General features: G+C 39.4%; 1 protein-coding gene across 2 annotated transcripts; it reads left to right on the plus strand.

The window, feature by feature from the left end:
• Positions 1-6,889: 6,889 nt before the first annotated feature.
• LOC105398387 lies at positions 6,890-15,962 on the plus strand. 2 transcript variants are annotated; one of them, XM_011570469.3, is made up of 7 exons: positions 6,890-8,654; positions 8,971-9,239; positions 9,818-9,928; positions 11,507-11,592; positions 12,316-12,421; positions 12,904-13,082; positions 13,838-15,962. In XM_011570469.3, the coding sequence occupies exons 1-7, from the start codon at positions 7,691-7,693 to the stop codon at positions 14,070-14,072; spliced, it is 1,950 nt and encodes a 649-aa protein (XP_011568771.1). In that variant the 5' UTR covers positions 6,890-7,690; the 3' UTR covers positions 14,073-15,962. The 2 variants fall into 2 exon arrangements, with proteins under 2 accessions (XP_011568771.1, XP_011568772.1); XM_011570470.3 differs by having other exon boundaries at positions 6,902-8,654; positions 9,818-9,922.
• The last annotated feature ends 762 nt before the right edge of the window (positions 15,963-16,724 follow it).

Below are 16,724 nucleotides of genomic sequence, written 5' to 3' on the forward strand. Positions count from 1 at the left end.
AATTGGTTAAAGAGCTTCTGAAGCTGTTCGAGGATAGTAATAGCTTTCAGAAGAGCTGTACTAATTCTCTCTTTACCTAGAGCATGTGAAGCTGAAAGCCGTAAAAACCTTCAATTTCCGCAAGAAATTTCAGCTTAGAGGCAACTATACTACCGTCAGCAGTCTTCAACTTAGCCAAGTCACTTCTCCCAAGCTGCTGAATGAATACATCAAGGTCCACAAGCATTTGCTTTCTCCATTTCCGTTTCCAAATCCAAGGGTTTCTCGATTTGTTGCATTCATATGGACCCACGATTCGTCGCATACTTGTACTGACATTTTGTCGTAGAAGTCGACCATTACAACGGTGATTTTGAGTCTTACCGGTACAGAACCTAGACAGGTAATTGTACATTACCTAATATCAAATATATTATTGATTTTAGAGTACTTATTGACCTAATTGCATGATTTTTTTAAAAGGTGCCAGTTACTGAAACATTATGTGACAGTTACTAATTTTTACTGCCAGTTACTAGGTTTTTTGGGGGTAGTGGATATAAACTTCATTAAAATCGAATATTAATCATATATCTTTACCATTTATGCCTATAATTGTTCGTCATCTTATTGCCAGTAATTCAAGCCTACCAGTGCTTAAATCAGGCCAATACTTTATTTTTAATAATTTTTTTTGTGTTGCTAGTCGCTTAAACTGCCAGTTACTAGTACTTTTACCCTACTAGTTAATTTATAATTATTCACCTTCTTCTGTACCTACCTATTTTGTATGCCCAGGCTGCTGGGAACTGAGCCCAGCAAGGGCGTACCCAGGATTTCAGCTAGGGAGGGGCAGCTCATACCTTTTCATTTTGCGCACAGTAGGTACCTAACACATTTTTAATTCCCACTGGGCAGGAAAATTTACGTTTATTTTATCTTCTAGCTCTTTCGAACCTGAGTGATACGAATGTGCGCTCGATTTTGTACTTTTTTTAAGCGTTAAACTTATTTCGCTGCTTTGAATCTAAACGCATCGTTTGTGCATATTGTTGTTAATGCCTAAAAAAATTGTGGTTGATATTTGAAGTCAGTTTGCCGGTGACAGGCGACGAAAATCCTGACACCGGCCGAGTTAAGAAATTAATGTTATTTTGCAGTTTTAGGTAATTTGCTTAACCCTCTACTGCATGAATTATGAAGGGATTAAGATAAAAAATATTTTTTACTTGAATATCGTTTAATAAGGGATAATAACAACATTTTTAAGTAAAAAAAAAATTAGCTACTTTATTTTAGAAAAAAAAATTAGGAGCCAGAAATGGCTTCGTATGCACTGGTACTTGGTATATCTATGCCATTTATGGCTTCCCATGCACTACATAGACAGATATCAGTTTTTGTGAAAATATTTCATATAATTAATTTTCTGATTAGACATACCAAAACTATAAACTTTTCATAATTGGATTGAAAAATGGTTAATTCTGTTTGTTTCTACCAAATTCAAACACAGCTAAAGCAGGTCCTCATCTCTACAGGTACAGTTTAACGTTTTTTTGGGATGGTCCAGGAGATTCGTGTCTACCTGTAAGATTGTCTGTTCTGCTAGCATTTGATAACATTGAGGAGTCTCCCTTGCCATCTATCCTGGGATATGGTAGCTGGAATACTGCAGGAGGCAAATAAATACTATCACAATTCCTGAATTGCTTTATTACAGCTCTTTTTTCGGATCAGCAATTTATCAGTGACAAATTATTATTAAATCTGAACATATATATATATTTAAATAATACAAGTAAATTTAGTTAATTAGTAAATTTTAAAATTTGTAAAATAAGTCATTAGTGAAATTACGTAAGGAGTCAACATCAGGTATTGTATTTTTTTAGGTATAAATAAGCGAAGTATTTGTTCTGAAAAGATAGGTTAAAAATCTAGTTCGTATGTACGAGTGCATAGGAAGCCATTTCTGGCATAAATATTATAGCCTCAACGCATAGGAAGCCAGAAATGGCTTTCTCAGATAATTGAGAAAATAAGATATATAAAACTAATAATAATTAATTAATTGTCGATGACGATGTTCTACACAGAATGACGAAGATTGTTAATATCTATTCTATATTAAACAATTAATTGTCAAGTTCCAGAAAATATAAGGTATGCACAAAAGGAAAACATTTTTTTTACTACCAACAACGTACTTTTTATATTTTATGCAGAATTTCAAAGTTTCAGAAAAATCACATTCACAGAAAGCAATCATTGCACCTGGGATAAGTTGCGATTATATTCGCAGATGACCCATACCATGGACCAAAAAAATATGTTTATATAAACAAAGAAGTGAATAAAGTATAGCGATATCATTTTTTAAATATTTTTTTTGGTTGGGGTAGAATAAAATATTAAATTCCAAGAGTCATTTATGGCTTCGTATGAAGTAAAGGGTTAACATATTTTATGCTACATTGTGATATTACATTCTTATCTTTGTTTTAAGCATAGTAATGTTTGCAAAACACAGTGTTTCTATGATAAAATTTGTTCGACAAAACAACTACGCACAAATGTGCAGTTCAGGTTCAAAATGTACAAGTGCACAAAATTGCATTAGGTAGTATTTTATCATAATAATTGTACTTCCAGGGTCCCAGATACGTAGAAGGTGTTCATGGGGCCGTGGGGCCGAATTATTCTATAGGGACTCGTTTGACAAAATAATTCTATATTAAATGTGACACCAACCAACCATATTCCCTGCTTACACAATATAAGTAAACCCAAAGAAAATCCCCAGTTAGATATCTATTCTAAGATATGGAGAAAAGTAATAAAGGGTTATGGTATGGGGTGCTAAAAGGACTGGGTAACTGGGACTATGGCTCCTGTCTGACCTATATACCTTACTGGGTAACCCATCCTTCTACGAGCATTTAAGCTCTAGTGAAACACCACTCAAGCTAGCCAAGCAAAAGGTGGGAGATCCTGTTCCTCTTCAGTGTTCTGGACACCAAAATAAAGGCAAGCCAGAGACTCATCTCTGGCAGATTCCCAACAGCTGGCCAGAAGCTGCCCTGCCCCTTTATGATTATCATCATTGTCATTATTTTCAATAGGTATATACTATATACCGGAGGGGTGGTGGTAGCTCAGTGAGGAGCGGTGCTAGCTCAGTCGGGTAAGCGCCCGCCTTTCATGCCAGAGATGCGGGTTCCAATCCCGGCGCTGACATTACCAATGAGTTCTTTGAATTTAAGTGCAACGTAAGTATACCATTGCTTTTACGGTTAAGGAAAACATCGTAAAGAAACCTGGATATCTAGATTTAGCACATCTAGGTATGTGAACCCACCAACCCGCAGTGGACCAGCGTGGTGGGAAATGGTCCAAGCTTAGGAAGGCAGTTTAGACCTTGGGGATATGCACAATGGTTCCACTCGAGAGAGCCAGGTGCAGGTACTTACACCCCCACCGCGAATAGAATAGAATACCTAATAATAGACACTGAAACTGTAGATTTGAGCTAATAATGTTTTCATTTTATATTTCACCCCCTAAAGTTATAATTTATTGGATGGAAGTCAAAACTATCTCATTAGAATAAAAAAATAAGTCAAAAAGCTAAGTTTTCTGAATTATATTTTTGATTTAAGAAAGTGATTAAGTACTTATTTCATATTTTCTTATTTCAGTCAATTAAGTAGGTATCCTAAATAAAATATCGTAATGCACAAATGTGTGTTATAGTGGTGTTGGAACCCAGATAGCACGAATGCGCTAAGTATGACTTTTATATGGCTTATGTGCCATAAGGCGATATTATGCAAAAAAAAATTACATATTATAGAAAAAAAACAGGTTGGAAAGGGCTAGGGGGGGGCAGCTGCCCCCCCCTGCCCCTACCTGGGTACGCCCATGGAGCCCAGGTCCCACGTCGCAGCAGTATTGGAGTCACTAGTAATCACTACACCATAAGCGCAGTTGAGCAGACACTTACGTGATTCGTGAACTGGAATGACCCCCATCTATGGCTGCGGACGTTATTATTCTGAGGCTTTGGTAAATGTGGCTAAACGTGAGCGAAGCAAAGGCAGGAACTAAGTCACATCACGTGCACATCACAACTTTACGGGACTATCGGGCTGGTGATTAATGATGATGATAATTCTTCTAACTACCTATCTTCTCACAAGTATCTATTTAACAGTGATAGGAAGAACTGTCGTCCGTCATGCTGGAGCGGCGGTTGCTGGGGTCAAATCGGCTTGAATTATCCCGTGAAGGCCATCCTCTGTGTTTGAAAACATCGCGAGGAAACCTGCATACCTAACTAGATTTAGCACATCTAGATGTAGCAACCTGCAGCGGACCTGAGTGGTGGAATATGGTCCATGATTAAGAAGGGAGTGTAGATCTTGGTAGGTAATAATGTGACCAACATAATATGTTCCATTCGAGAGAGCCAAGTGCATTGTACTGACAGACACCTCCAAACAGAATAGAGCTCAAAGTCTCTGAGGATTCACTTGAAAAAACGAAGTTTAGGCCCGCTGTAGCCTAGGGCATGCAATACCGCAATACCGGTATTGCGTAATACCGGGATCCCGGACAAAATCCACGCTTTTTCAATACCGGTATTGAAAGTTAATACCGGTATTGAAGTAATACCGGAATCGGACATTTTTTAGGCTATAAATCAAGCGATTAAGATATAGTTAGCCTTGTGCTCCTATATACTATGAAAGTGCACTTGTTTTCAACCGTTACATGCGGTTTTTGGCCTTTGGAAACCTACTTGTTGCCCATGCGTTCTAAAATTTTAACTCTAATACTCAATTCTCGTTAAAAATATTACATAATACAGAATTTGATAGCTTTTTCTTGTTGTATTTTGCCCTATACGACCTTTAAACAAAATATATGCCATTTATAACAAGGAAGTCTAATACCGGTATTAATACCGGGATCCCGGTATTGAGTTCTAATACCGGAACTCAATACCGGTATTGAAAATATTACCGGTATTGCATGCCCTAAGCCCTAACGACCGACGACTCTATCTTAATGCATGCTTGATGCATATCAGCAGCTCTCGTTAGGTATGTCTTTCAAGCTAGAGTGATGGAGGATTATGATTAGGGGAGAACCAGATAAAGTACTTATACACACTCACTACTATACATCTTATCTTACCTTTGCGGATTCGGCAGAAGTGAGTGCTAGGAGACAGGAGAACGTAATTTCCCCGAAACTGATCATCAACTATACTGGAAAGGACAAGGCATAAACATCAACGGCGCATATATTTCACACCGTAGCGTCGATAAGCTGACGACATCGTCGTAATTATAGCCGAATCTCTGCGGGAACTTCAACAAAATAAGTAATGCTGAACAGCCTAAAACAAGCCGAATGTCGAAGAACAGATAACTGATGAGGTGATGAGGTAAACGTGTTCGAGTGTAGACCGAGTCTAGGCAAACGGAGTCCTCCGGCTAGACGGGGTGGCGCGATGGGATCTTGAGCCGGGTCCAGACATGTATCATTTCCCCGATCAGATCACCGTATCCGTATCGTCGACGCGTATCAATCGTATCATGATGGCATATGTGGACGGTTAAAGATAAGTACGCGTATCATGATACGCAATCTCGATACGCCGTTATGATACGGCCCGTACCAAGTCGTGTCGGTTTTTGTCCGATGACTATTGTGAAGATACGAATATAGAGTAAATCGGAGACGTCTTCAACTTGATACAATACGCAGATACGGTACGGTGATCGGATACGGTAATAGGGTCGGGCAAGGGATTCATGTCAGGACCCGGCTTGGATGCGTAAAGCTGAGTAGATCGCATTCAGTGGCGTGCTTTTGGAGAGGCCTACGTCCAGCAGCGGACTTCTATCTAGGCTGATGATGATAGCTCACGTAGCCTGCGGTTTGCGAGCATATAAAAGCTGTGCTAAGTACTGCTAAGCTAAACTAACCCAGCTTAGCTTGAGATGTGCGCCCCGCATTTTTCCAAGAATGTTAGTTTTTAAGAAAAATAAAAACGTAAAAAAAAGTAAGTAATACGTGACCATGAAAGTTTCTAATTAGAAACATTATTAATAAACCATATTTAATTAAAAGTACTAATTTAAAAGCAGCCATTTTTTAACACAAGTTATTTAGATTGACCTCCTGTCTGAGGCCCCTTTTTTGACTTAGGTATTTTACTTAGTTAAGTACCCTTTTTTGAACATTCTGTAGATAAGTGAAACCCGTGAAACTTAGTTATGGTTGTCTACCTAAAGCTGTGCATTACCTGTCTTTGCCTACAGCCTAAAGCCTACTATAGCCTCAGCAGATTTCATATCAGCTTATCAGTATTACAGTATCACATTTACCTATCAGTTAAGTATCGTTATCGTCTAATTCGCTGACTAGACTAGACCTTTTCTCCTACATAGGTAGGCCTAGGTCCTAAACTAAGTAGGTTATGGATTGCTGTATGTTCGTAATCGCGTTATTTATAGCTATACCATACCTATACGTACGTTACCTACCTACGTATTCTCTACATAGTAAAATACCTAAATATTTGAGATCTACTTTTTACCTACTGCTGTCTTGCTCACTCTTGCGGACGAATATGCTTGGTGGAATGCGCGCGTCGCAGCTAGTCTCGCTACAGCGTGGTAATAAAGTAGAAAATGGTTGCCTTTGATAACACCTTGACTCTATCAACCTGAACATAGGGTCCAATTTCCTACTCATGAGTAAAGTAATTCTTTTAGTCCGTAACGAGACTACAGATGCTTTGCGACACGAGACTACTGTCCGTTCTACTTGAGTAAATTCGTAAAGTTTTGATTAGGTAACCTGAAAATTATCGCTTATGTCAAAGAGTTAAGTAAGTTTATTAAACGAATAAAAAAAGTGTTATTTTGTGTATAGTTTATTTGATTTTACAGGCTCTACGGTGAGTTTAATGCTAAAAATAGCTCGTCAAGCGTTGGTCCAAATTTAAAAGTCCTTGAGAAATAGTCTCGTGAGGAGTACGCCTACGTCATCGACGGCATGTTTTCTAGGTATGTGGGTCTGATGGAGAGATCCGATTGGTCAGCAAAGCCTATTCAGCGGCCATTTTGTTTGATGCTGAGTCACCAAAAGGGAAAAATATTCATGAATTTAAGCGTACTCCTCACGAGACTATACAACGGTATTGGGCATTTCCCTGAACTGAACACAAAATTCGGGTTTCATGTTCCTTGTTGATTAGCACAGCGTGCTTTTTAAAATTCAGTTATCTTGGAAATAGAAAGTAAATTATTGATAAACGTTTTAAAGTTACCCACTTCATATGTTATTCTATGCGTGTAAACTTTTGTAGTAGATAGATGAAAACATTACTTGCGAAAAGTTAATTTCAAGGTTTGTGGTGTTGGTGACCCTCGTGAAGTGATAATTTGTTCTTAATTTTATGAACCATAGTAAAGATTTACCACAATAAAAAACTGTGTGAAGTGTCAAAAACTTAATGATAAACATTGTGCGTTAACGTGAACTGTTAACCGGTTAAATTGCTATTGGTGGTCTACAATGAGGTTGTGTGGTGTGTGGATGATGTAGCCTACTAGTGGCTAACCCAGAACGCCGGGCGGAGCCCAGAACCCTTTAAAATATTGTAAGTGGCTGTTCCCGCTCATTTGTAAACATGACAGACACGCTGGTCAAGGTGAAGACCGAGAGGCCCGATGAGGCCGAAATCCGAGAGTTGGCCGCCAAGATGGTGGAGGCAAACAAGGCCAAGGCACTGGCGGCCACAGCGGCGGCGGCGCGGCCCCCGGGCGCCATGGTGGGCAGCGCGCCGCCGGGCCCGGGCGGTCAGATGGGCATCCTCAACTTCTTGACCAGGAAGCCTGGCGCCGGCGCCGCGCCCGCCGCGGCCGACGCCCGCGCCACCGCCGACGGAGAGAAGAAGACTCCAGCTCCTGATGAAGCCAGCTGGAAGGGACACTTCGGCTGGGACATGCTTGGCAAATGCCACATACCTTACATTTACCGATCTGCAGAAAAGTATGTTGCTGTCAGAATGGTAGAGATCAAACTACTCAACAAGTACCTGAACTATCTACATCCCGATATCTATTCCTGCACCTGTATCAGAAGCTACTACATCACAGAGATTGAAGCGAGACTCCTGAATGAGATAAACAACAGACACTGTGATGGACAATTTGGTCGGGAACCATTCACGCAGAAAGACTTAGTTGTTAGGTTATCAGATGCTTATGAGTTCTATAACTTCTTAGATGTATGTTACAATAAGCTCCTCCGGGGCACCACAAATAGCAAAGACAAGTGCGGGTTCATCAGGATCAACAAGGAGTCAGTGGTCCCGTACACGGTGCGAGACAGCATGAAGTACGTGCCACTGTTCTACTTTGAAGGGGAAACGGACAATCTTAAACTTAAGGCAGATCAATTGAAAGGCTGGGACCTGTCATACCTGAAGTTCTGTTGTAAAGTGCAGGGAATAAGGAATGAGTTGTTTGCCAGTGAGACTTGTTCAGTGATTAGTTTAGCGGACATCAAGGGCTACTTCCCCCCAGGGACAGAGTTCGAGGAGTACTGGCCCAACAAAGTGGTGGATGCACAGCTGCTCATTGCCGCCAAAGGTGAGACTTTTATTAAATTGATGCTGATATTAAAGCTCTGTTGTAGAGTCCATCATTAATATTCATTCTTCATCAGATATGCTGGATATTCAACCACTTAGTTCTTGATATAATTATTTGTATATTTTGGCCTTGGCAAATTTATTAAAAATAAAAATAAATCTGGTCCTTTAATTAGTCATTTATGAAGTAGGTCTAATTTGAATTTTGTTGCTTATTGCATCTACTTAAATTAATATGTATAAAACATTTCAACTCGAAAAGCCTAATTAACATAAATATCCAAACATCATCCACAACATCAACTACTCCACAGGCACAATGTCATCATCGGGCGGCGGCGGGCAATGGACGCGCGCGCCGCCTGCGCCCCCACCAGGGGTGGTCAACAATGGAACCTCCAACAGCATGCCCAGCAACCGCGGCCGGCGAGCCAACAACACGCAGCGGCACTCGCCAGGGTCCGCCTCCATGCAGATGCCTCACCAGGGCATCTCGGCCGCCGTGCAGGCGCTGGCCAACAGCTGGAACATGCCCGGAGCCCTCACGCAGGTCCAGACCCAGCATGTGCTTCGGCTCGCCCAGGTGTGTTTGGTGCTGCAGCTTAGGAGGCTTAAGCTTTTGGGTTTGGCCGGGGTTAAGGTGGATTGATGATGGAGTTTGTTGCATTGGCGTGTGTCATATAATGAGGCATTGTTATTGGGTTTCAATGATGGATAAATAAGAATGTTATGGTAACTAAATGGTTATTACCTCACAGTACAGTCAGTACTCCATATTAGTCAGTATGATCATGATAAATTTGTATAAAATCAAATAAGTGCATTCACAAAACATATGGTCATACCTTGGACATAGTACAATTTGGTATGTGCAAAACTGGATAAATACATCTAGGGAATAAGGATAATATAAGCATGCGAATATTAGTATGAGCTCAATCTCAAATGCAAGCCATTTTTATTCATCATCATCAGCTCATGTCGACCACAAGAATGCCAAGACTGCCTCCATGTTTCACCAAGTTCTGACCTCATCCAAATAAGTCTGGAGCTAGTGATAGAAGCTCTGATAACCCAATACGAGCCAATTGACAATCGTTCCCCCGCTCCGCGATTGGTCGATCTTTCCACCCCCGTGCTGACATTGGCTGTTGGTTGCAGGCGCAAGTGGCTGCCCAGGCGCAAGCACAGGCGCAGGCGGCGGCGCGCTACAACAGCATGGCCGCCTCCATGCCGCAGCACCGGAACAACCAGCATCAGAGAAATGTACAGGTGACATTTTAATTGTATTGTACGGTTAGCTTGATAAGTTGCTGTACACTTATCTGCAACCCTATTCGAAGCAAAAAAGTTAATTGCGATTTATGTCGCCTCGCGGTTTCTTGACGTATTTTGAGGCATCTAGTGAAGGAAATAGTCGACATGATCAATGTACCTAATGTAACAAAACATATAGAAAAACGTCGAGAAACCAAGAGGCGACACTAGTCACAATATCTTAGTTAGATCGTATCGATACCGAGACGAGCGAACTTTTGTGCTGTGGAATAGGGTTGAACTAGCTGGTCCACCGCGCTGTTTATTCATCCAAAGATTATGGATGTGTTAGTTCAATAAAATGCAAGAGTGTATGGCTGCTTATGAAGCTGACTGAAAGACTGAGGGCAACAGAAACCTCACACTCAGCTTGTATGAATAAATGTATGTGGATTAGATGTTTCTGTTGTCGCCTGCAATATAAAGTATGTTTATGTACCGTGTTGCATATAAAACATATTTTTTTAGAAGGATTTATCTGAAATAGGTAACGTGTAGAGTCATTTATAAGCTGGGGCTTTATATCAATCGGATTAAGACGAAGTTACTTATAAAAGAAATAAATTTATTTACAGTTACGTACATTTTTAATATGATTCTTAAAATAATATATTCGAGGAGGATGCTATAAAATAATCCACTGAAACCCAACAACGACTGAAAATTAGATTCATAGACTTGAATAACTCAGCAGTCCGCTTTTATCTTAGTTTTTGAATTGGATAAAATACAAGACTGAGTGAATAACGGTATTCCATTGGAGCCTGAGCACGGTAACTCACAGAAATTAGTGCCATTACAGTAATCATAAAAAAGCTCTTTATTTTTATATGATACCGTTATATTTATTTTAAAAAATATAAAAAGTTTGATGGCCTGTTCAATCTGTTCATATAAAATGAAATGCGTTTGGTCTCAACTCAAGGCTGTCCCAATGTCACGACCCACTTAGAAGTTTCGCTATCGCATAATATTTAACATTGAGCTTAGAATCTATGTGGGGATTATCTCGTGATTTCAGTAGCATTATGTACTTAAATTGCTTTCACGAAAATACTTAATAATTTAAACCATATCTTTCACCCTCTCTCTACTTTAAATATCATAAATGTAATGACCAAAAATAGGGTTAACTGTGCCATATCCTGAGACCGCATGTTTGTGTTGGGAAATTAAATAAAAGCTTGTCGACCTTGCCTTGTGCCTCGTCACTGTGAAAGCTCGGGTTATCTAACACAAACACTCACGGATAGAGTAATACCAGCATAGATAAACACATGTGGCTGTGATTTCCCACGAGTCCTGGACCTTGGGGATTGCCTAAAAGACTCTACATTCAATTAAATACAGTCATTATGTTACACTTTAACTAATAATGCAAATAACTGGATGCTCAATAAACATAGATCACCATAATATACCTACATTGTCGTGTAAATAAATACCGAAAGTCTCTGAAGTCTGTCCCGAATTCCCTGGCCCCACTGTTGATGATGTGAAAGACATAGAACGTAACGTGCCGGTTTATTTCAGTTGCCAAACAGTGCGATCACAATGTCGATGGGGCAGCAGCCGCCGCCGCCGCTGGTGCGCAGCTCCTCCAACTCCAACAATATGAAGTGAGCTATTTGACTTATTCATTACCCTTTACCGCACCTTGGAAGGCCTGTGTCCAGCAGTGCACGAATGTTGGTTGATGATGATGACGATAACTCTACGACACCCTCATTCCAAGAAGCATTAGACAAAAGGTCAAATTGAGGCATTATGACGACCAATAGTGACACTTCATTATGAATATCGACCAAAAGAAATAGGCGAGATAGAGTGTCCGTATTGGTCAAAATCATACCTCAGTTTGTAGAGGAGTGTTTGGTTTGTCTAGCTAGATCCTATGTAATGTGGAGCAGCAAACCTTGGTATATTTCATTCCGTGAGGGCTTTGCAGCTCTATTTACCATCGAATAAAGTGAGTGATAAACCACCAAGAGATCAGTAATCACCGTTAGGGTACAACGCCTGCTGTTCACCCCAAGTAGTGTTTAGAATTTGGTTAAATAGCTCCAAATTAAACCTATCTTTTAGTTGTTTGTGTAAATTTCAATAGAAAACTCAGTAAGTGGATGATTATAAGAGCAATACACTATAGCGGCTAATCTCTAATCTTATCGAATCTGCATGCCTCAGATACAATAGAATCGTCATTGTTTTAGCACTGTTTGATCAGATGTAGCAAAAAACACTTATAAATAACTACTTTTTTAGATTTCATATTTTATCCTTCAACCTATTGTCTAAGCTAAATAACAGATTTTAATATAATGTGTATTGTTTATTTGCAGTCCTCAAGTGAGCCGCTCTATGAATGGCCACTCGACCTCAGAAACACACAAGCGGCTGCAGCCTATAGCCGACGTCAACGTCAGTGGCAACCATACGCCTTATAAGGTAACAACACTATAAAATAAAAATTCATATCGTATAATGTAGTTAAGGTACTCCCTGGTAAACCCCACACTACATAATAAAAAAACTCACACAGTATACCGTAGCTAAGGAACTTCCACACTGAGGTCTATAGCTGCTCCCACTTATCGGCTGTTTCATGTTGGACCCAATGATATATTATAAGATGTAGCATCATCATCTTCATTCAAATATTATGGATAAAATTGCTGTCGACTCTTGAGTGTTTCCAAAGAATAAAAGGATACCGGAACCCGTGACTCTCTTATAACAGTCAAGTTACACATCATATTGAGCCATTCAATCGCCATAAGTTGACCGTAGCTGTAACCATATTGAAATGAGATGCGTCTATATGTGCCATGAAGAAGATATATTTTATTTTCAATGCAAAAAGCCTGTGAAAAAAGCCATACCAAAAATAAATAATACATAAATTTAACCCCTCAAATGTCTCTTCACAGGTACAAAAAGCGCTAGTAGAGAACACGATGGTGCCGTGCATCAACGCCAAGCCGTACCAGTACACGGAGCTGCTGATGACGCTGCCCGACCTGGCCAGCCACTTCTTCCCGCGAGTGTCGCTGTCCATCTGCCGGTCTATGCTGGACGCGCTGGGGCTGACGCTGTTTAGGCCTAACTCGTGAGTGTATAGAACCTATTATTCACTAAGGGTGTTTTTAATATGGTGCGGATTTCATCAAGCATGCGGGATCGCACGCCATTTTCCCGCGTCCGGCGTGCCTATTCTACGCATTGCAATAAATAGTATGAAAATAACACTTGAGGGCATCACGCGTGCTGGGCAATCCCGCGTGCGTGATGAATCCGCACGATATTAAAAACAGCCTGATACCTATAGTCTACAAGTTTATAGTCTTTCGCTGCTGGTCCAAGCTGTACGTACTTAGTCCGTGAGTGTAATTTGTACTGAGTTCTTTATTGATTGGTGACGCCTGCAAGTCTGTTGTCGGGTCTCGGCAATCACTTCTTCTCTCGAGTGTCCTTGTCCATCTGCCGGTCCTTGCTAGACATGCGTTGGGGATGTTACTGTACAGTGGCGCCATCTACCTACTAGGAGATTATATGCTGACTAGCTGTTCCCGCGAGCTTCGCTTCGCCTTAAAAAGTTTTCCCGTGGGAATTCCGAGATAAAAAGTAGCCTCCGTACTTTCTCAGGGTCTAGAGTCTAGACTCTGAAAATTTGGTATACGTATGGTCTAGACACTAGACCATACTTACACCAAATTTCATCCAAATCTGTTCTGTAGTTTTAGCGTGAAAGAGTAACAGACAGACAGACACAGTTACTTTCGCATTTATAATATTATAAAAATTAACACCAACCCAACGAAACATATTTTATAGTATTTTAAAGTCGATATTTCCCCTTTCCAGCGCGCAACTGCAAGTGCTCCGCGGCTGCGGCAAGTGCAAGTCGGCGGCGGCGGGCGAGAACGGCATGGCCTTAGTGCAGATCCGTGACGTCATGCTTCACATGCCCCAGTTCAAGTACATGCTACAGCGGCAGAGCAACGACGACCCCGCGCCGCTCGCCTCCCCGCGCCCCGCGCACCACCCCCCGGCCGCGCACGCCTCGCACTCCGGCCCTAAACGCGCCAGGGCCAACTGAACACAGATGAACTGGCAACACTGGTGAGAGCTGTAAATAGAAAAAAGGTTGACAGGTGTGGTACTGGCCGGTTAGAATGTACATAGACAGCCAAGGAGTACGGCTGCTGGTATTATTGAGCCTTATTACGAGCAAATAAAAATATTTATTAAACTTTTATGGTAAATTTAAATATAGTCGGAGTAGACTGCCACTTAGCGAATCTTCATAGAATGGGTGTAAATATTTCTTCGGATAGTAGATACGGCAATAAGGCACAGTAATTTTATTAGGCTGAATTGTATTATAATTATAGTATGAAACTGATGTGATGCGTCAGTTGTAAACTTTCTGCATTTTTGTAGAAATAAGACAAATTTTACTTTAGCTATAATTTTAGGCTTTGCTTGGGTTTACTGATGTGTTTTAAGTAAATATATGTCTAAAACAAGCAAAGCCTCACGTTATTGTACAAAGCTGTATATTTAAAGAATCAGATGATCTAAAATTAGTACCTACCTATAAACTAATTTTAATAGGAAGACTGAGCATTTTAGTTTTTAATTTCGTAATGTCGGAAATGTCGTAAAACTACATTTCATATTTGCGGAATATTTTCTATTGAAAAGTAATATATTTCGATGTTTTTACGTTTCTTTCGAGTATACGATAGGGTTATTATTAGTTTATAATTTCTGCATTTATGCAGTGCCTATATTGTTACTTTATCAATACAATTAACTTCTTATCATGGGCAGGGATCGTATTCATGAATTGAATGTTTTTTGGAATTCGACCCTTGTGATGCGATTGATGAGACATACTAATAATACTTTGCATTTTGTTAATAAATGTATTAACTTAATACTTAGAATTATTGTAGGTTAAAAGTATTGTATAAATAGCATACTGGCTACGCTTTACGAATTTGCTTATCATCACATTTGATTATTTATTTTATTTATAAATAAATCACAGGAAAGAACAATACGGAGTAGTTCACGATTATTTAAGGTCACACTAAAGATAATTCTTTCATAAAATGTAAGTATGACAATGTCAAAATTTCCCTCATAAACTTAACCTCAAGATTTTAATATGAGTTATAAATTTCATGTTAAATTGCCAATTTTAAACAGTACATAATTCACACAATTTAGTTTGAATCTCAACTCACGGAATGTAGCTTAATTTTTCATTTTTATGAGTCAATTCAACAGCTGAACTTGTTAAACAATTAAACATAAATCATTGTATTATCGCTCTAAATCGAATGCACCTTTTTTTAGCCTAATTAGAATAATAATTATATTATAGACTTTCAACCCACTGTAACTTAACTGGCAATTTTCTTGGTTCCTATTATTTTTATAAATGGTATACTGTTCATTGCAGCATTATGTATCAATGGCTAACTGGACCTGTAACCTGTAATAGGCATGAAAAACACCAAACAACACATTCATAACAAAACGCGAGATATTTTGACATTCTGGAGTATGATTTGCATAAAAAACGACGTAAGCTGACTATGGTTGGGTTATTCATATCACTTTAGTGTAAGGGCCACCATAGTGGATCATAAACCCAGTAAATTTTTATTTATACTTCATGTGTTGTACATAACATGATTTTCTAAATTTATTTGTATTTTCTCATTACCTGATATTGAGAAAATTAGACCTTGAAAACCTATTGTAATTTAACTTGTATGAGAGTGAATCCTATATAGAAACAGATTTTGTATTTAAATAGTGTTTATTCAGTGTAAATTGATGCTAAATTATTTATGACCTATGTAAGATCTATTTGATAGTAATATATCAAACGTGCATTACATTTTTACGCTCGACAACGTCTGTTGGGTTTGATTAAATTCTGTATAAAGAAAATAAAAGGATTCTACTTAAATCTGTATTTTATTTATTCATATCCAACTAATTTAATAACACTGCTTCTCTTAGTTATTATCTTCGAATTTCAGGATTAATAATCAGCAGGCAGCAGCGGGAATGATGCACGCTTCTTACAATGAACACGCACGTTTTAAAAAGACATGGAGGTATTATAGAGAAAGCAATATAGCTTAATCAGGAAAGCATGATCTAGGATCTACCCTTTAAAGTTGATTTACTTCTATCATAGAACAACGCGGACATTTCTATGGATCTACAGGTACCTATGTGCAGTTCAATAGCGGAATCGGAAAACGGCACTACTTACTAACGGAAACTACTTTTACAGAGTTGTAAGAGATAGAGAAAGGATTTATTAATTCTGAACTCATCAATCCTTCTGCTTCCTACTCCCATTTAAGTACAGGAGGAGAGTGAAGAGTTTTCTATCTTCGTAGCCTCATCTCGCCTTCCAGGTGGAAAACCATTTTTTAGTCTATGTGGAAAATGACCCATAGACTAGAATATTATAAAAACGACCTTTATTATAGGAGGTGGCATTTTCAATGATATCGAACTTGTCATTCTAGCATAGAACAACGCGGACTCGGGTATGGTATTCAGAGGTGTATGCTATGCACCATAGACTTAGTATATACTGGAAAGAACATAGGCTACTTGTTATCCCGGAATTCCCACGGAAAACTTTTTAAGGCGAAGCGAAGCTCGCGGGAACAGCTAGTGATAGAATATAAAAACAGTAGCAAGGTGAGATCGC

Source organism: Plutella xylostella, chromosome 21, assembly GCF_932276165.1.
Source record: "Plutella xylostella chromosome 21, ilPluXylo3.1, whole genome shotgun sequence".
NCBI classification, from domain to species: Eukaryota; Metazoa; Arthropoda; class Insecta; order Lepidoptera; family Plutellidae; genus Plutella; species Plutella xylostella.